This window comes from Notothenia rossii, assembly GCF_949606895.1.
Source record: "Notothenia rossii genome assembly, chromosome: 10".
Lineage (NCBI taxonomy): Eukaryota > Metazoa > Chordata > Actinopteri > Perciformes > Nototheniidae > Notothenia > Notothenia rossii.
Window position 1 is genome coordinate 51,691,282 of NC_136908.1, and position 19,870 is coordinate 51,711,151.

The 19,870-nt window shown below is 39.9% G+C and overlaps 3 protein-coding genes across 4 annotated transcripts in view; 2 read left to right on the forward strand and 1 right to left on the reverse strand.

The window, feature by feature from the left end:
• Positions 1–3,449: 3,449 nt before the first annotated feature.
• LOC307020985 (uncharacterized protein) lies at positions 3,450–5,324 on the reverse strand. The gene is made up of 3 exons (XM_079652678.1): positions 4,658–5,324; positions 4,398–4,530; positions 3,450–4,220 (listed from the first exon to the last, which is right to left on the reverse strand). The coding sequence occupies exons 1-3, from the start codon at positions 5,245–5,247 to the stop codon at positions 3,501–3,503; spliced, it is 1,443 nt and encodes a 480-aa protein (XP_079508804.1). The 5' UTR covers positions 5,248–5,324; the 3' UTR covers positions 3,450–3,500.
• Positions 5,325–5,577: 253 nt separating this feature from the next.
• ndufa12 (NADH:ubiquinone oxidoreductase subunit A12) lies at positions 5,578–7,823 on the forward strand. Its single transcript, XM_079652886.1, has 4 exons — positions 5,578–5,735; positions 6,611–6,696; positions 6,901–6,988; positions 7,589–7,823. The coding sequence occupies exons 1-4, from the start codon at positions 5,647–5,649 to the stop codon at positions 7,761–7,763; spliced, it is 438 nt and encodes a 145-aa protein (XP_079509012.1). The 5' UTR covers positions 5,578–5,646; the 3' UTR covers positions 7,764–7,823.
• A 965-nt stretch (positions 7,824–8,788) lies between these two features.
• Positions 8,789–19,870, forward strand: part of LOC307021087 (transmembrane and coiled-coil domain protein 3-like) — a 43,113-nt gene continuing 32,031 nt past the window's right edge. Inside the window, exon 1 of one of the 2 annotated variants that reach the window (XM_079652883.1) lies at positions 8,789–9,134. In XM_079652883.1, coding sequence (XP_079509009.1) covers positions 9,057–9,134 — 78 coding nt within the window. In that variant the 5' untranslated portion in view covers positions 8,789–9,056. Of the gene's footprint in view, positions 9,135–11,534; positions 11,740–19,870 lie in introns of those variants that run through there. The other variant, XM_079652884.1, reaches the window with a different exon arrangement.

The following is a 19,870-nucleotide window of genomic DNA, read 5'->3' on the forward strand; positions in this document are numbered from 1 at the left end:
GTTAACATGTTTGATGTGTGAGTTAGTCTGAAGGATTTTAAATCTTTGCTGGCCTGGGAGCGCCTTGGGATCCCCCAGTCAGAGCTGGTTGATGTGGCCAGGGAAAGGAAAGTTTGGGGCTCTCTGTTGGAACTGCTATCCCCGCGACCCGACCATGGATAAGCGGGAGAAGATGGATGGTTACATAAGAGGGACTAAATTGCTATTCTCATTTAAACAGTGTACAGTTCATAGATGAACAGAACAGTTTTCCTGGTCTGGGTGCAAAACAAAAGAATGAATATAGGGGGTGCAAAACAACTACAAACAAAAACATATAAACTATGTATCAATAAATATGAATAGGTAGACACAAACAAGATGGTAAGTCTTATGAGGTGTCTGATGTTTTGTATGTGTTATAAACAATCACATTTAAATCAACTCAAATCTGATTTTAGCTGTATTTTTAAATTAAGCTCTTCCTCAAAAATAAAATTGTCTGTCATATACAGTATGAAATCATATTTGCACATTCCCCAGAATATAATTTGCACTCTTTTTAAACATTTACATTGTGCATATACAAATAGTACTTTATATGTATTTTTGCTATAGGCTAGTTGCACGGGATGACGTATTTCCATTTCCGGCTCATTGAGCGTGTGGTTGTAAACTTCCGGTCTACGGTAGAGCGGTAGAGGGAAGAGCGATAGCGAGAGATATAGCAATATAGCATATCATTTTTGCCCGGAAGTGACGCATGTGTTACTCTCATGTGACTGAAAACCAGTCAGTATCTGGTGTGAGGGTTAGGATTAGGGTTAGGGTTAGGGTTAGGGTTAGGGTAATGTTGTTAATCGAGTGGCCTGTGTTCGTCGTCCATAACATACGCCTGCCCATACCATAACCCCACCACCACCATGGGCATCTCGATTCACAACATTACCCTACCCCTAATCCTAATCGTAACCCTCACACCAGATACTGACTGGTTTTCGGACCCCCCCAATAAAGCAAAACTGCACGTTTCAGAGTGGCCTTTTATTGTGGCCAGCCTAAGGCACACCTGTGCAATAATCATGCTGTCTAATCAGCATCTTGATATGCCACACCTGTGAAGTGGGATGGATTATCTCGGCAAAGGAGAAGTGCTCACTATCACAGATTTTTTCAGATTTGTGAACAATATTTGAGAGAAATGGTTATTTTGTGTATGTAGAAAATGTTTTAGATCTTTGAGTTCATCTCATGAAAAATGGGAGCAAAAACAAAAGTGTTGCGTTTATATTTTTGTTCAGTGTAGCTTTAGATAAGCCAGTCCTTTATTAGTGTTCAGGGATGCAAACTTGTCACCTTTCGGTGAAATTCGCCATTTTGAATCCAAAATAGGTGATTCATGTAGATTTGCAATAAAAATATTTTTGGGGTGTCTGGGACCCGGAGTAATCTGCGGCCGCGAGCTGTTATGTGCCATCATGACACGCATGGTTTTCTTTTTTTATATATTATAATGAAGCGCGAGCTGTGTGCTCGAGTCTTCCTGCCTGTCGGCTCTGCTCGTGGATGTATAGAGAGGCGAAGTCCCGCCCATCTACTTCCGACCCATGGGACCTTATTTCGGAAAAACCATTTCAATTAATTTGACAATTCTTTTGTGTAATTAATAGGGTGTGAAACCAGGCGGAGTGAGTGACATGGTGTTCATTTCCGCTAAGCCAAAGCAGTTTACAGTTGCTGACGGTGTAAGGTAATATCTATTGTCCTAAGTAATTGTATGTAGCCTGCTACAACTTTGTGATTGTTGTCTGAGTGTAAAATTGTTCTTAAAGTCCTAATTATCATATAAACATGTTCAAAGGAGTACACGTTACACGGCCGTGCGGGGGGAGCTGCCAGACCAAGATGTCCTCAAAGTCAGCGAGGCATACAAGGACTTCTCAGCAGACATCGCACCACTGATCTCCACCATGGCTATAAGTGTGGACGTGCCACTGGTTAAGTCCACCTTTGGAAAAGTTCAGGAAGGTAGCCCTATCTCATACCAGCATCCACTACCTCTTAGCCGGGTTATAGTGCGTCACCCAGATGCCCCTCCACCACCACCTCTACCTGTGGATGGCTATAGGCTGGAGCCTACCACCTGTGAGTTAGTGTGCAGTCACCAACAGCACCTCCATCTACTGTCACTTGCGACAACATTGCTCATGGCAAGGAAAATCGAGGTGGCCACAAGGGAGCAGAGCGACAGTGTGGAATGGCACCGTGTTAGGAGGCCAAGAATAACTTCTTCCCGTTTCAGGGAAGTATGCCATGTTCGAGGTCAGAGTTCGGCTGAAAACTTGGCACAACGGATTCGGAAGGGAGTGGCACAAACGGCGTCAATGAAGAGGGGACTGGCACTGGAATCGGTTGCCATCCAGGAATACTGCCGGATTAAAAACACCAATTACTGGCCGTGTGGGTTTGTCATTCACCCAGATGCCCCCTGGTTAGGGTCATCTCCTGACGGTCTGGTGTTTGACCCAACTGAGAGCCCATCTTTTGGACTTGCGGAAATAAAATGCCCAAATGCGAAAAGTTATGTGGACTGTAGCTACTTAAAAATGCAAAGTAAGACATTAAAACTGAAGCAGTCTCATAGCTACTATTGGCAGGTGCAAGGCCAGCTCCTACTCACAGGGATGGAGTGGTGCGATTTCGTAGTTTTTGCGGAGGAGGATATCCTTATACAGCGTATCCACAGAGACTGCGAGGTGGCTACAACCATTAGGGAGAAGGGAGATTATTTTTATTTTTACATAGACTGATATGCACTACACTACATTAGTGTACCACACTACACATTACTGATCTAACATGAATATTTTCCTGTATATAGTTCTTTCAATTGCTAAAACCAGAGCCAAGTGTGTTCTATAAGTCAAAAAGGTCCTTTACTCAAAGGACCAATGTGAGGAAGAAAGGGGTGTTTATTGGCAGACATTTAATGTCATATGGAGTATGATCATTAGTGTATAATCACCTAAAACGAATGGCTCACTACTCAACTTACTCAATACTTATCCATTAACAAAAGTTGTGGATGCCAACTAACTTATCTTGCATTGACTCTTTCAGAGGAAATGTTGGAAATGCACACATTATATATATTTTGCATCTACTTTCTGGATATTGTACATCTGTTCATCTGTTATATAAACTAGCATTACTGAAATATGCAGAGACTCATTGAAATGTTTAAATATGTATTTCTCCCCTCCGATATAACATCAACCTATGTTTTGTAAAAGTTTATTAAATTAATCTGTAAAATGTTATCATATTGTGGATTTATTAAATTATGTATTTTCCTATGTTATTTATGTGTGCGTTTGTTTTGAGGATATAATTCATTAGTACCTAAACATAGTATGGTATAACTGCTTTTTGTAATGACCACAATGAAATACACAATTGGTTTGGGAGCAAGACATTTTTTAATCGTTGTTGCCCAGGCTTGCCCATGCTTTTACCAGTGGTCAATTCTGGTAGTTGACCAGGAAGCAAGCCACATTGAAAAGCTCCTCAATGCTTCCACACACAGACAGTGGTATGGCTTTGTCAAAGAGTTTGTTCTCTTTTACCCTTCTGATGCACCTCTCCACATGGACCCTCAGACGTGCAATGGATTGAGTCTCCCTGACATCCTCCCTGCTCATTTGGGTTTTTTTTGACAGAAAGGCAGGCCGGTAAACTTTGCACTCAACCAGATTTTCCACAAGGAACCCTTCGTCGACCATTATTGCCATGTCTGGTGTGAGCAGGCTCACGATGCCAGACAGCTTGAAGATCTCCCGGTCACTCATAGATCCTGCATACAGGCCAGACACAAATGTAATGGCACCATGTGGTGCCATGCCGATCATTGCCTTGAATGTAGCATGTGACTTGTACGTTGAAAACACCTCACTCTGCAGCAGGAGAGATGATGGAGTCTGGCAGAATATTTCAGTGCAGTCCAGCAACACTTGTGTGTCAGGGAAAGCTGAAAACTCTGGTGGGAGGTGAGCTCTGACAACTTTGCGTGGGATCCACAGACGTTTGCTTCCAAGCAGTTGGTAAAGGAAGTGTGTCCAGGTGGAAATAATTCTGCTGACTGTGGTGCGGTGAATGCCAAACCGTTCTGCTAGATCCCTCAGATGTAGGCCCACTGACAGATGCATGAGGAACAGCAGCAGCTCATCTATGGGTGGAAGTGTCTGTGAAAACAAATATGTGTTAGGCATACTGTAGATGCTGTTATAGGGGAGACCGGGTACAGTTGTAAAACTTTTTCCTGGTGTGTATGTGTGTGATGATGCACTTGTTAAACGGTGGTATAGCTGTGCGCAGCGTGCATAATTATTAATATACATCCATGCTTGTATGCTGCATACCGTTGTTGTTGGTTGAGAGGAATCCGAGCTGTTGGCAGAGGATGCCTTGGCGTTGGTGATCCGCACCATCTTGGTGTTGGCTGCTGGCTCCACCAATTTCCAAAAGGCAAGGAAATGCTTGTATGTAGCAAATCTAAGAATGTAATAATGTTCATGTTAGACATTGTTTTTTTTCTTAAATTAGCTTCCCCAAATTAAACATGTTTTTCAAACTAGTAGCCATAACAACATCCTGATAGCCTTATAATTTATAAACCAACCTGGTGTAGAAACGAATGTCCTCGTCCGACCCTGCCAGGCGTTGTATCCCGAAACGAGATCGGAGTTGTAACACTTCCAGCTGGAGTTGGAGCTCGCTAACATGCATTTTCAAGGCTTCGTTCTCGTCGGCCATCACTACCGTCGCTGGATTTAAAGAGTAGTCATGATCCGGCAGCGCAACTGTTTCCACCTCGTACTCAGCTGTCAAGTCCGGGGTGGGACTCTCTGCCCTCGGCCGACCCTCCCAAACATTACGTCTTGGTGTAGGTAGCTCGTAGTTATTCCATGCAAAGAGAACAGGTGTAGCTCCTTTCTGTACTCTGTTCAGTCCTCCAGCTGTGACCAATAAGTCTCCTGGTCGAAAATGCCTATTACACACACGGGTATTTTTTGTGGGGCTGAAATTGTCCCTACGGACCTTGATCAGCCACTGAGCCTTTACCTCAGCATCAATAGGAAATGAATGAAAACTTATCTCCCGATTATAACGGGACGAATTTGTACAAAGGGGCACACAGCAATGTAGTGCCGACTTTCTTACCCGCTGGAAGGCCAATCGCCTTTCTTTAACCTTTCCAAATCCGCTCATTCTTGCTCTTGGTGTCTATGTCAAAACTCTGTATTCAAACCATGATGTATAATAAAAACATTCACGGAAGTACTCGCCCTCACCCCCACCCGCCGGAAGTTGATAGACGCCATTGAGCCTATTGTATATTTCTGTTTCTTTCATAACCTGAGTCTAATTCTCTTTAAATGAATGAATGAAGGTGTAGATAGAAAAAAATACTAGTGATATTTAGCAGTCTTTAAATACTTACTTTTCTTTAATAATAGTTAGTATTATTCAGCACATAATATATGAATAGCATACTACATAAATACAAGTATTTATATGTGGAACTGAAGTCTCTCAAAGTGTTGTTGTACCCGGACCTGTTTTTTTCTTACCGCACATCGGTCCGTCCGGTAATTGTTCCGTCTAAAGATGGCGGGGTATCTTCATGTCGTCCGAAGGGCTTTGGGACAACTAGGAGGTCATGGAGGAGTCAAAGGGTTGCTGGTTCAGTTTTTCAGGTCAGTTTATAGAAGCAGTTGTATATGTTTTAATGAAACACTGGTGGGGACTCTTAAGAGCTTTATAAAGATGTGTGACCTGGCTCTTTCTGTCCAGAGCCGTTAGCATGTTGACAGCTAGCTAATGTTACATTACGTTAAGTGAGTACATCAAGTGAGTGGAAAGACACTCCATTGATAAATATCATAATTTAAGAGAATTAACAGCGGCCGCGTTATGTCGCTTTACGTCTATTTAAATCATGACTGAAGTATTATTCTATATCTTCGTTATATTGTGTATTATTAAGATAATCTAGTCTAGTGATATATGTCCTTTCTATTGTGTATTGTGTGTGTGTGTGTGTGTGTGTGTGTGTGTGTGTGTATATATATATATATATACATACTTGCCGCTAATGTTACTTTTTTATTTTGTATTATATGTGTATCTTATTCTATCTTTTAAATATGTTTTACTCGTGGAATGCTTGATATGTATGTATCTAAACACTGATGAATTCGGCTCGTAAGTTACTCAACATGCATGAGTAACATGGCATCTTTTAATTGTTTCCCTGTACTTGTTTTTGCAAAGAAAGATGTTTGAAAATGTAGCTTTTTAGCACAAATCTTTCGCTTTGAACCTACTGTAAGTCATGGCTGTTATGATGCCACTGATGATTTAGGCTCAAATGTTAGTCTCTGAACAGTGTCAATTGTCTTTGCAAAGGAAAATGATGGAACATATTCCCTTATAGCACAGATTTGCTTCGCAAATAGATGTTTATTTGAACAAAATGTCACCTTTACAATTCACGATATTCGTTTTTGCTAAGGGAAGTGTTAGCACAGATCTGCCTCACTGAGCGTGTGTGTTGTTGATGCATCGACAGGGCGAATGATGTGAAGACAGGAGCCCTGATTGGTGTGGACAAATATGGAAACAAATACTTTGAGGACAGCAAAAACTACTTCTTTGGTGAGTCCAGGTTCTCTAAATGTGCATTATTTTAAACGTATGAGCAGTATACTTGTCTTGCACCAAAATAATGTTGTTTTCATGGAGGATTTTTGCGGTTGTATCACTCTGTTATACGAATGGTTTAACAAGCAAATGATGCTTGAGATTGACACATGTTTGAATCGGTAAATAAATAGTTTTCTGTGTCAAAAATGTGTCTAGGACGCCACCGCTGGGTGCTCTACACCACAGAGATGAACGGAAAGAACACCATGTGGGAGGTGGACGGCAGCATGGTTCCAGCTGAGTGGTACGACTTACACATTGGGAAATAATAACACATTATTATTGTCTATTCATCAAACAACATTATTTTCAATAAATCAATGATTGTGTATCAAACTTGAAAATAATATTTGTCAAGCCAAATTTGACATATTCTAATGTCTTGTTTTGTACGAGCAGAAGTGCAAAGGTCAATAACAATGTTCATAGGAATTGTTTGACTATTTCTGATTTAAAAAAAAAAAAAAAAAGAAATCCATTGATTAATTAATGAATAAACACTTATAATTGTTGCTCTACAATTATATAGCAACGACCCACTGGAAAAATTATATTGATGTTTTGAGAACACTATTTGGCAAGTCCGCTATTCACCATAAACACATTTCTTTTTAGATCCTAGTTGTCCTAAAAAACACAACTACTCCTCATGATACCTAAGATGTTTAGTAAATAAAATGGATTCTGCTGTACAGTCTTTGCAAGTAGATAAAACGTTTTGAATAGTTTACTTAATGTAGCTTATATGTAACTTTAATAGTGTCATACAGACAGAAAATACAAATCAAGAATTAAGAGAAATAATGAGTTATTCAACCATCTTCTTGTTCCCTGCACTCTTCAGGCACCGCTGGCTGCACTCTATGACAGACAACCCCCCCACCACTCACCCTCCAGAGCCTAAGAAGTTCCTGGCTCAGGTCCACCAGTTCAACGTGAGCGGCAGCTCGAAGCAGTACGTGCCCTTCCCCACCACCTCCAAGAAGATCCACGAGTGGGTTCCCCCCAAAGCTCAGTGAACCCTCACTGCTTATTTGTAAATTATGGTATCATGTCCTAAATAAAATCTCTATACAGACCTTTATGATCCGAGTGGCATTGCTTACATTGAACTTCCCCACAGGTGGAGAAGACTGGACTTTTGGTTTAAGCTCAAATATCTGACATTTCAGTTCCATGCATTGTTTATACACATTTGGTTCTAAATTCTAAAGGGTCTGCCAGAGTTTCCATAAACACCAAATATATCAGGTCTTGTTTTTTCCAAAATGATGCATCGGAACTTTTTTCCATTTCAGTGAATTGTGCAGCCATAACAAAACAGTAATTTTAATTTATCTTCAATGCAAGATCCAATATTTCCAATATTAATATAATCTTGTTTACCGCCTTTATAAGTTATTGATTTTTACACAGGTTTTCCTCGTACTCAGATTTACCAATCCACTTAGGCTTCAACAGCATTCACATGGGTGTTTTCAATCACTGAAGACATTTTAAATCAAAATCTATTATTCATGGGACTTTATAAACACAAAATCAAGCTTTTCATGTCAAACTGTGTTTTTTAATTACTATTATAAAGGGTTTTTCTAACCATGAGAACAGCCTGGGGTCAGAGCGAGCAGCAGAGACTGAGGCAGGGACTTTCCAGCACTGAGTGTTAATCACTGCAGATTATGCTGAGAGGGGGAAAAGTTGAAGCATGCAGCATTTCACAGAGAGGTGTGCAGATTGTCCAAGCTGCTGGACGCTCTGTGTGAAATGACGCGGCGTGCAACACACTCAGTGTGACTCAGAGTCCCTGTGAAACTCCTGAGGAGCAGCAGAACAAGAGGTTTGTGTTTGCTTATTATTTACACTTTTTCAATGTTATCGATGGATGTGTCAGGGCATTTTTCCTTGTTTATATTAAATAAGATAAGCTTAAACTAATGTCCAGCAATTAATCACGGTTTCTTGTTATATATTTAAGTTTTTCTTGATTAATTTTGACCTGTTAAAGGGAGATTCTGATTTAGCTTTAGGGTCATGTTGGACGATGATTCTGTTTGGAGGTTGAGTAAATAATGGAAAACACCTCTGAAAACTTCCTGAAGTTAAAAATAACAACTGACTTGTATGCTTTCATGAAGGTTATAATTGATGCTTGATATTCGGAAGTATATGAGAAATATAAAGTCATTTAAATAAGCTCCACCTTGGCAGTCAAAATAATGCAATATTAACTGTAATGATACATTAAAATAAATGCATCCAGAAATACAGAGATTTTTTACATTTGTGTTTCAGAGATCTGGAGCTGTTTAAAGATGAGACTCACTGTGTCATCACTTTTACTTCGAGGGGATATTTTGGAGGAGGAAGAAGACGAAGAAAGTCACCTCAATGTAAGCTCCTGCACACACCGTGTCTGTAATAGTGTTTAATATCCAAGAGGGGGCATTGTTCCTAGATTGATGTCACTGCAACAATATCAAGTCAGTGAGAGAGAACGAGAAAGTCCTTTGGCATCCTCTAGCGTCTCTATTTAGAAACCAGAGGACTTTGCTTGGAGGCAGCACCTCATTCAAAAATAATTGAAATTAATTAGGAGACATGCTTTGACAGATGATAATTGGCTGTTAAATGAGTGCTTCATGAACCATTGGTTTGGTTCTCTCCTCTTCTCGCTGCAGCAGATTGCTTTTGGTCTGATTCATGCTCTGCAAAATGGAGCAGATGATCTCTCTCTGGCCTGTAGAAGTGCTGATTCAGCAGCGTTCTGAAGCTAATGCCAGCTTGGCACCAGGAAGAGGCTCAAGAGGGTCGCGTGACTCCTCTTGACGTCCTCGCTCACTTCATGTCTGGCCCTCTTTCCTCTCCCGTCTCCCCTCCTGCCAACTTTCGTATCTCTTATCTGTATTCATGGTCCATCCCCCATCTCCTCTCTTTAACATCAATGTCTCTCCCCCCCAGTCCTCTCATCTTGCATGTTTCATGCCCGAGTTCCTCCTAATACATGGGCTTCAGTGTGGGATCCTTGAGGAGTATCTCCAGGCTGCCACTCTTCGTCTGTAACTATCCAAATGTTATTTCATTGGTGGCTACTTGATGCCTTATTAGCATTTTCTTTTTCATTTCGTCCCAAATGTGTCCCTTTTCCTGTGTGAGTTTCTGCTCATAAATTAAGCTAAATGTGAGGACAAATCTAGCTAAAGCCCTTGCGATTTTTTTAAATGTTCTAGTCATCTTTATCCTTTGTTTTTTAATTCCCAGAGTTCACCTGTCACTGATGTCTTATTCCTTACTTTGTCTGAACAGTAGGTGGAGCACCTACCTACTCAACACATCATTTATTATTATTTGAAAAATCATACTTTTTTTCCATTTGGTAATGTCCCGGGATGAAGAGAGCAGGTGTAACTCATTATTGTAATCACGGACAGATGACATGTAGGTGTTGCAGTTCTGCTTAATTCATGTAATCAGTAACACCTGTGCTTTTTCTGCAAAAAGTCCTGCTGAGAATACAGGTAAAGTGGTCTGAAATGATATGTGCATGTCCTTTGAATAATTAGTTTAGAGAAAAGATACTGACTTTTTTTAAATGATTGTCAACAAATTAGATGAAAAATACCAATATCACCAACACTGATATATTCCCCTGTATCAATCAGTATCATTTATTTAGAGCAGAAACGTTGACCATTATAGCAAAGCTCATACATTACTGTTAAAATTAATAATATTAACGTTGCCAGTGAGCTATGACAGTTATGCATCTTTTAGATTATATTTCTAAGTGTATTTGACCAAATTCACATTCCTTGTTATCAATTCAATTTAAATCAAAGCTTTTTGTATCAGTAGCTAAAGCGTAGTTGTTTGCGATACAAATCTGGGCTACTCCAACAGTGCAACATACAGTATAATTTAAGATATAAGAAGAACAAAGACATGAATAGTGCAAGAAATGGAATGTGACAGGTTGAACAAAATGATAAGGTGAAAGGTCTAAACCGTTGAATTGTTTGTCCCCAGATAAAGATAACCGTGATGACAGAACCAAGTTCTTGAGTTGTTGCAGTGTGTCAGGCTGGGGCTGCACAGACGTCTCAGCCGGTTTCAGCAGGACACATTTATGGGATGTAATGTGAATGTTGGCTCTTGTTAGTTTTGGGCTTTACAATTCAGTGAAGTTGATAAAGAACATTAAACATTTGGCAGATTGACAAGAAACTAAATTGACCCTGCTCTCACACCCACTTGTAAAGTATATGGCTTTGAGCATTATGAGTGTTAGCAGAGTCCAACACACACACACACACACACACACACACACACACACACACACACACACACACACACACACACACACACACACACACACACACACACACACACACACACACACACACACACACACACACACACACACACTTATCTGGCTAAGATAAGAAGTGGTCTCATGCAGAGTCCGTTCACCCCTCGGGGAGAGTGAGATTCCTGCACACGTCCATTCCCCTAAATCTCCCCCGCCCCCCCCCCCATTTCTCTCTCCCCCTTTCCTCCTCCATTGCTCTCCATCCTCTCTCTTCCCCCTCCTGATTGGCAGCTGAGCTTGTTTTGTGCCCCGGCCAGTGGAGGGTGGCTGATATGGATGAAAAACAGTTCCGGGCTCTGGCTTCCTCGTGCCTTTTAAGGTGGTCTTCCCCCCCACCAAAGTGTGTGAGAACGCAGCCCGGGACCAGGGCACGTGACACAGGGTGAGATCTTAGGTGCACAGGGATCTGCTGGTTTGAGGGATCTGCACACAGGAAGCAAACTTATTTCGCAATAAGAGCGTTACACACACACTCCTCCCTCAGAGGGTAGTCCTAAGAGGCAGACATTTCTCTCTGATGTGCAGGAGGCTGCTGAAGCTGCTGGGGCATGCACTTTGACCTCAGGCTGTGAGGAAGAGGAGGCATGAGGAAGAACTACAGCGCTAACCCGCTCATCTTTGTGACAGAGGTAGCGTTACTGCACTTGTTATCCTATCCTACCTTCTGCCTTGTGTTTGAGTCGTTTGTTTGTTTGATGTGTAGACAAGGGATTTGCTTCTTGCTGTTTATTAAGGTCAGATGAAGTCAGTCATATGGGATCAGCAGTTCATTATTGCCCTCATGAACTCGACATGTACGTGAGTCACATGAGAAACCTCTATATGTTAGATAAAGAAACATCCACTGAATAGTTTTCTGTGTCAAGATTGTGCAGTTTGAGAGCTTTTCAGGCTTACTGGTAGACGTTACTCTAATGGATAATAGATGTTGCTTTATTTGTTCAGTTTTATACCACAGTAAACATGAGGTCTATATTATTTTCAAGGTTTTAAAGGCAGCACTGTAAAGAAAGAAGTCCTAATATGTCTCGGCTCATTACAGCGGTGTTAATAGATGACTTATTTTTCGTTTTGAAAGAGCAGGGATTATGGAAGTTGTTTCTTTACAGTTTGAGGTTGAGTCAGTCGGACAAGTTTCACCACGTCTGTGTCTGTGTGCAGCTTGTGATTGGTCTTTGCTTCCTGAAGTAAGATCCAAGGAATGTTCAGCCATTGATCCCCATGCACACCTCATAAATTACAAGCTTGTTTTCATTTTATTTGTCTTTGTTTCTTGCGCCTAAGGTTTCTCTGATTTGTGTTTTTGTGCAGGAAGCTATGTTTGTGTTCCCCCTGTCTTTATCTGTCCATCAGAATCTCAGCCTCTCTCTCACAGAGTGTGTTTCCCCGAGCCAGTGCTCGCTGTGCTTTGGGCTGCCCTTTTTGTGCTGAGGCTGTGTTTCTGTGTGCATGCATTAGGTGCCTCAGCCTGCCACTTTATGCAGAACAAAATGCAAAAAAACGATGTTATGTAACCCTGTTCAGTTTAATGGGCCTCTTCCTGTCAAGCTAGAAGCCTTTGCAAGTCCACAAACAAGGAAACAATAGAAGGAAACAGTAGAAGGAAACAGTAGAAGGAACAGTCCCAGGACGTTGTTTTTTTATTGCTCACCAGTTTGTTTCTAAACTTCCTCAAGGTTTCAGCGCTGCAGAAAAGTCTTGCAAGAAAGCTGCAGTCAATGTGTCTATTATGCTGAAGAGAGATATTACTAAAACATATTATGGTGCAGAATAGTAATAGAAGTTGTAAAAAGCAAACAAAGCAATATTATAAAGAAACCATAAAAATCATTTTCTTACATAGATCTGCTAGTGATTGTCTTCTAGATTATTTTTTTTTAATTATTTTTTATTTTACAATTTGTACAATAAACAACATGTGTACAATGTACAAAATACTAAATGTTTTTCCCAGTTTCTGAGAGTCTAGTTGATACATTGGAAATGTTCAATGAAAAGGTTGGCTTCATAAGTAACAACTTGCTTTTATTAATCCATTTGTTCAGTTTAAACTCACAAAGTCAATTACAATCAAAGATGTAGTCGAGAAGAAGACCACAATTGGAAACATTGTTAATATTAATAGTTTTAATTTCATTCAATATCAATAAGATTTGCTCATAACTAGACTAAATCTGTCTCTATGCATCTGTTTGTATTTGTATTGGTATCTTGGTCTCTTTTTGTCCATTTTGATTCTCTTCCCAGTTGGTACATGTCTCATTAAGAAACATTGTGCTGCCTGTACCCTGTAGGCTCTTACAGTACTAATCAATATCTTGGTAATAAAGTAAAAACTCCACTTGTATGTGGCCTGTAATAAATAACACTGTAACATCACTGGTAGCCGATAATACTTTATGTTTTAGCAGTTCATCTGAGGACCATTGTAGCTACAGCTACAATGCATCATGATGTCGTATCAGAGTAGATGCTTCACATCTTCACTGGACTCACTGCATTACTTTTTACATCAAGGTCAAAGGGAAGTGGTTAGGAAATGTTTGTTGTGTACAGCCACAGTGTTTACCCAGCTTCTGAGCCCCTGATATGTTGTAAAATCCTCTGTGTACAGTACATCTCCACAGCCTTAGAAAGGCCCTGTTAACCGTGGTCACTTCTATCCGTTTACCATGGAAACCATCACAGTCTCTCAGAAACTCAGCACGCAAACCCACTCCAAACTTTTCCCCCCCGCCTCTCTTTCGTTTACTGTGAGTGTTTATACCAGAACAGAGGTAATATCTATGAGGACAGCGCTGTGTAACGTGTAAACAACACAATCCCCTCGCTAATATAAAGTAGGTGCACTGCTGTGTCTCAGTGCAAGATGACAGAGCTGCAAAAAAAGCTGTTAAATGACTTCTACATCAACAAGATGAAACTCTTTTTAACTTTACTATAAATAAAAAACATCCGGCTCCTTTATCCAGTCATATTTCTCTTTGGATTCTCTTTTCAGAAAACAATATATAATGCTGTTGCAACATGACATATACACATGAACATGGGTTCATCCCTATTATAAAACAACATTTGTATTAGTGTTTAGTTTAGGTTACATTTGTCAGGGTTGAGCGAAGCAGGCAGGACCCAAATGCAGATTTAACAGAAAATACCTTTATTTCAAGGCTACAAGATGTACAGAGCAGAACTCTCTCCCCCGTGAACACAGTCAACAACAAACAAGGATCTCACAAAGACAGACAGAAAAAGCAGAACCTAAATGCACACAGGACTAATGAAACAAACAAGACACAGGTGAGGAGGGAGGAGAAAACACAGGGGCACAAGGTGAACACAATCAGGTAATCAGGCAGGAGGGAACACAGAGACAGGAAGCAACAGACAAGACAGGGGTTGAACACTTTTCAAACTAAAACAGGAAACGAAAAAGACAGATCTACACAGGACAAAAATAAAACACAGACAGATTGTGACAACATTAAGGGTAAAAGGGATTTTAGCGATCAAATTTATACTTCCCTAATGCTTTTAAATAGCCTTAATTTCCTATGAACTTCCTTCCCCTTTTGTATTGGCGACACAAAGTTAGATTTCATTTCAGCAAAAATCCCAGACAAAAACCAGAAAGGAGGTTATTATTTGTGAATTAAGCAACCATGATGTAGAATTTGATCATTCCCAAGCACAATTCCTCCATCTCTGCATTGAGCCTCTGCACTTTTCTCTGCACACGTGGAAATGTCGTGTTTATTATATGTGATATAAGTCTGTTGACCCTGATGCATTGTGGGGCTTTACTGAACATGTTCCACCCACACTGGTTAGTAGTCATTAATTGTGAAGTGAAATCTGAACCAACATACACAGTAATAATCTATTCAAAAAATGATTCACTCGTCTCCATTGGGGTTTAATTAGAATATTCCATCCAACACTTACAATATGTCTCCTTTGGGGAGCTACATTAGATTTGTAATGGTTGGCCCTCATTTATTACTCGCCTTTCAGGGTTAAGTGCAGTCCAATTATTTCCTATTATTCTTCTGCCACCTCTTGCTTTTTGCAATCTATTCCGGGTTTCTGCAATGCAAGATAAAAATCATGATATATTTCTAAAAAGGTTGCTTGCTTTTTTGAATGAATTTGTTCAGTTTAAACATACAAAACAAATTACAATCAAAGATAATCGAGAAGAAAAATACAATTGCAGCGATAACTAATATTAATAGTTTCAATTTCCTTCAATATCATTAAGATTTGCTAATTCCTAGACTCCACCAGAGCATGTTTGTTTTGTAAGATACTTAAAAAAGGTAAATGTTGATTAATATTTAAAGACGGAGAGCAAACAACACCTCTACAGCAGTAGAGAAGTGTTTACAACACACACACACACACACACACACACATACACACACACACACACACACACACACACACACACACACACACACACACACACACCCATAAGTGGCCATACAATTATATAATAATAATGTTTCCTACAGATGCGCCACTCAATTAAACACCATGGCAACAAGAGAGGATGCTGGCAGCCACTTTCTTTCACTCTAAACTGCTGACACACATACACACATGCAATATCTAAATAAATTATACATGCATGCACTGTTTCTACCCATTGAACAGTGCATGCATGTATACACAGACAGAGAGTGTGTGTGTGTGTGTGTGTGTGTGTGTGTGTGTGTGTGTGTGTGTGTGTGTGTGTGTGTGTGTGTGTGTGTGTGTGTGTGTGTGTGTGTGTGTGTGTGTGTGTGTGTGTGTGTGTGTGTGTGTGTGTGTGTGTGTGTGTGTGTGTGTGTGTGTGTGTGTGTTCCTCATTAACATATAACCTTGTCTGAGTCTACCTTGAGGAAAACTCTCTGTAGTGTAAACAGAGGGTTTGTTTTTTCTCTGTCGTCATCTGTTTTCTGTGTAAAGTCAGCAGAAAAAAACCCATAAGTCAGATTCTCTATTTCTTTAATTTACTGTCTTCACTTGATGTGCAATACAGTTTATTGACTCAGATACAGCAGCATGCGTCTAATATCTTTCTTCCTCCAAACTATCATAACGAAACACATTTTCCGTCAACTGTAAATGGCGATAAAAGCGATGTTCTTGTGAAATGGGCTCATGTCTGCAGACTAAATATGAAGCTACACCCAGTGGCTGGTTCATTTAAGCTCAGAGAATGCTTTATTGCCCTTACAGAAATTGGTCTTCGATATCAATGCTGCCACATAAAAGAAAAACAATGGGTTTGTGTGCAGTAATAGGGACACAGAAAGCATAATAGACTCTCAAACAGTGGACTGATGGGAAACAATGTAGAACAAAGGACGAAATACAATATTTCTGTTTGTTTCATGTATGTGAGGAAGGAGTCCTTTGCGAAGTGATAAGGAGATAATTTTTCTCTATTCAGAGTAGAAACTGTAAAGTCACATGTATATCATCCTTTTTAAACTAAATCTGTTTCCATTGCAATTCGTCACATTAAGCTTTTATCAATTCTCCATTTTTAAGTGTAAAAAGTATCTTTCAAGTTTTTGACAGCTTCTATTAATATTAGCTTTTTTAATGAAACGGTAACTTTTCCACCTCAGCCAAAAGTATTTGTGTTTTAGTGAATTTTCCACTCAGGTGTTTTCTTATTTGTGTAAAAAAGTGCATTAACACAGTTGGAGGTAAATGCACCAATTATTTAAGCTTTATACGTTTTAGCCATTGACCACCTTACAGTGTACAAACATTAATGTTTATCTGCTGAGTTATTTGATATTATTGCAGATTATTGTTGCAGATGTTGTCATCATGTCAGTTTGTTCTTCCTCTTGCTTTGAGGCCTCCATATCACTGCAGCTGTGATTTACCCTAGAAAAATGAATATATTCTCCAAAGAGGTCTCAGACCCCTCAGAGGAAGACAAAGAGAAATGAAATGTCACAAGCTGGTGGTGCGGACACGTGGGCGGGAAGCCGGGATGACACATGAAAGCCCTCCACTCACCCACACACACACAGGCTTTGAAAGTGTGACCCCTTAGATATTCATTTCAAACGGCCTCTGGTGCCCGTCTCTGCTCTGAAATGCAGAATGTCTATTATGAAGCAATCACACATTCTGGTAGTATTTCAGCTCAAATGACAGAGAGGTTGCAGGGTTTGGATTACATCAAGAGAAAAGAGGTGTTAAAATATGCAACAGGCAACATACAGTGATATACAGTAGGAGGTTTCTAAACAGCTTTAAGTGTAAAAGTCCTTTCCCTTGAGTAAAACTACAAAAGTGTTAGTAGAAAAATACACCATAGGTAAAGAAATTAAAATACTTTTGCTTAGCAGTCATTTTATATTCATTAATATTTGCACAGGTGTAATATCACTTTAATGCAAACGTTGAGGCTAATTTGAACTACTTGGTATTTATAATAACATAAAATGTTATGTATAACTGGTATTATTCATCTGGATCCGCCAATATTTGCCAACAGCCTATATTTAATATTGTCTCTATTTTCTCTTTTGGTGCCCTTTTATTCAAGGTATGAAGTTGTAATGGCAGTATGATTTCATGTGCAGCTGTAGCTTTTTATTAATGATTTTTTCCTGACCTAAAATTAGACAAATTAAATCACATTGAGACTAAAAACACTGCAAAAGATTTTGTAAAATGCCCACCATGTGTACATTTTTAGCGAGTTGTTCAAGCCCCTACAATCCCACAAACATAACAGCAGGCCCTGGTTCCTATCGTGTGTTACTTGACACATTCGATCATTTAGCTAAAGTAATAAACACTGCTTGAATGTTTCCTTTATTTTGCAGGTAAAGTAAATGTTTTCTGTAGTTTTGACTGGAGGTTTAACCATGGGGGATTTATAACCCAGGGTCCTTTCACCTCTTCACCAAAATCCCCCTTCATCCCTTTCAGAAGACCATCTGTTTCATTACTTGATGCTTTATTGTGCACATCTACTGTATGCAATAAAACTGCATCAGGGCATTTGAAATATTGACCGTGGGATTAACTTGACAGCGCTGCGTCTATCTGCTGCAGACTCGGCTTGAATGTACCGCCAGAGTCCTTTAAAAACCACCACAGACCTTTCTCACTCCCAGCATGCCCATTGAAGTGCCCCATTGATTTACTTCCTGCTTTGTTCAGACAAAATATTCTGCTAGAAACCTTAGCTCCCCCTGAAGAAATGTTAATATAAAGTCTGAAAGAGCCTGGGAGGAAGAGACAAGCTCCTTCTGTTCATTTGTTTAAAACAGAGTTGATTTGGAGGCAGGGCAAAGAGAGGAGAGCTGGTGGAAAAGAGAATAATGGAGCTCACAGGGGTTCTTCATAGGTTTAACCTGGCCCTTTAGTATAAGAAAAGTATCCTGTGGAGATTTACTAATCATTAAACTAAATAAGGTTTCCCAAATAAAGGAGTTCTGACTTTTTTAGATGTTACCTAATTCAAACACACAGGTGTAAATGCTGCATAGGTATTTGAGCTAAATAACAAATATGATGTTAGCTTGCTAGTCAGAATCAAAAGAAGTAATATTGTTATTTGTTCAATGCCTGGCACTTACTATATGCATATGAACATGGAAGTTAAAGCCCAGCACCAAAGCTAAGAAAATTGCCATTTAGCAGCTAAAGAGTTTCAAGGAGATGCACAACAACCAAAAAGAGAAACAAAACATTTAAAAATTGACACAAAACAGCCAAAAAGGGACACAAAAAAAGGTATTTCATATTGAATCTTGGCTCTTCCTACTGTTTTAGGGTGGGGGCTCCTTGTCACATAATGTGTTCATTTGCGTGATGTGTGAATTTTTTGCTAACAAGTTCAAATAAAAAGCTGATAATAATGCCATTATTGTGTTCTCAGCTTGTTTCCACTGAAGGTGGCCAATAATTGCAATTTTTAGCTTTAATGGTAAACTTGTTAAGAAATTGACACATTTTGTGATGGATGTACAGAAAGCTGCATTTCGGCCTTCGTCGAATTGTCTACATTTTATATGGCCTGACCCTGGTGGAGTGTGTTTGATATCACCGTTTCACAGTCCCGTCTGCAGGGTGATTTATGTGGATGTTCAGGCAGATTAGTCACTGTGCTCATGCCAAACTTTAGGCCCAGAAGCAGCAGTCTCTTGTGCTCTCTGACTGATCCCCAACCCCCCTCCCCTGATGCAACACGTTTGTGTGCAAGTCAGAATCATTACTCTGCCACTACTGAGCCCAATGGGGCTTATCGGCATCAATAGCACAACGTGAAAAATACGCTAGTTGAAAATAGCCCTGCTGATAAATCCATCTTTTTTGGGGGGGATTGACATCATTTGTACGTTTTTTCAGCATGACAGAGATGATGTCACACTGCAACGTAAAGCTAATAAGGTACAAGCAATAAATGAGAGAAAAGAAGGGAAGATTGTACTAGAGATAAAAGCCATGATGCGAGAGAGACAAGCAGGGTAGGAGATGCTGTTAAAGAAAATGTAATTGCTGGCACTGAAGCATTGACATATACATTAAAAAGTGGAGCTGGAGGTTGACAGTTTCCTTTCTGTTATATAATCCAAATATACATCATAACCCAACTGCGTCAGTTATTGAGCCCAGAGGACGTGTGTATGTGCAAGCGTCTCCCTGTTCCATTGATTCTCTCTTTACCCTGCATGAAAGATTAGTTTTATCAAAGGAAGCACACACAGCAGTGGGTCGCAGCTTTTTACCTCTGTGCTA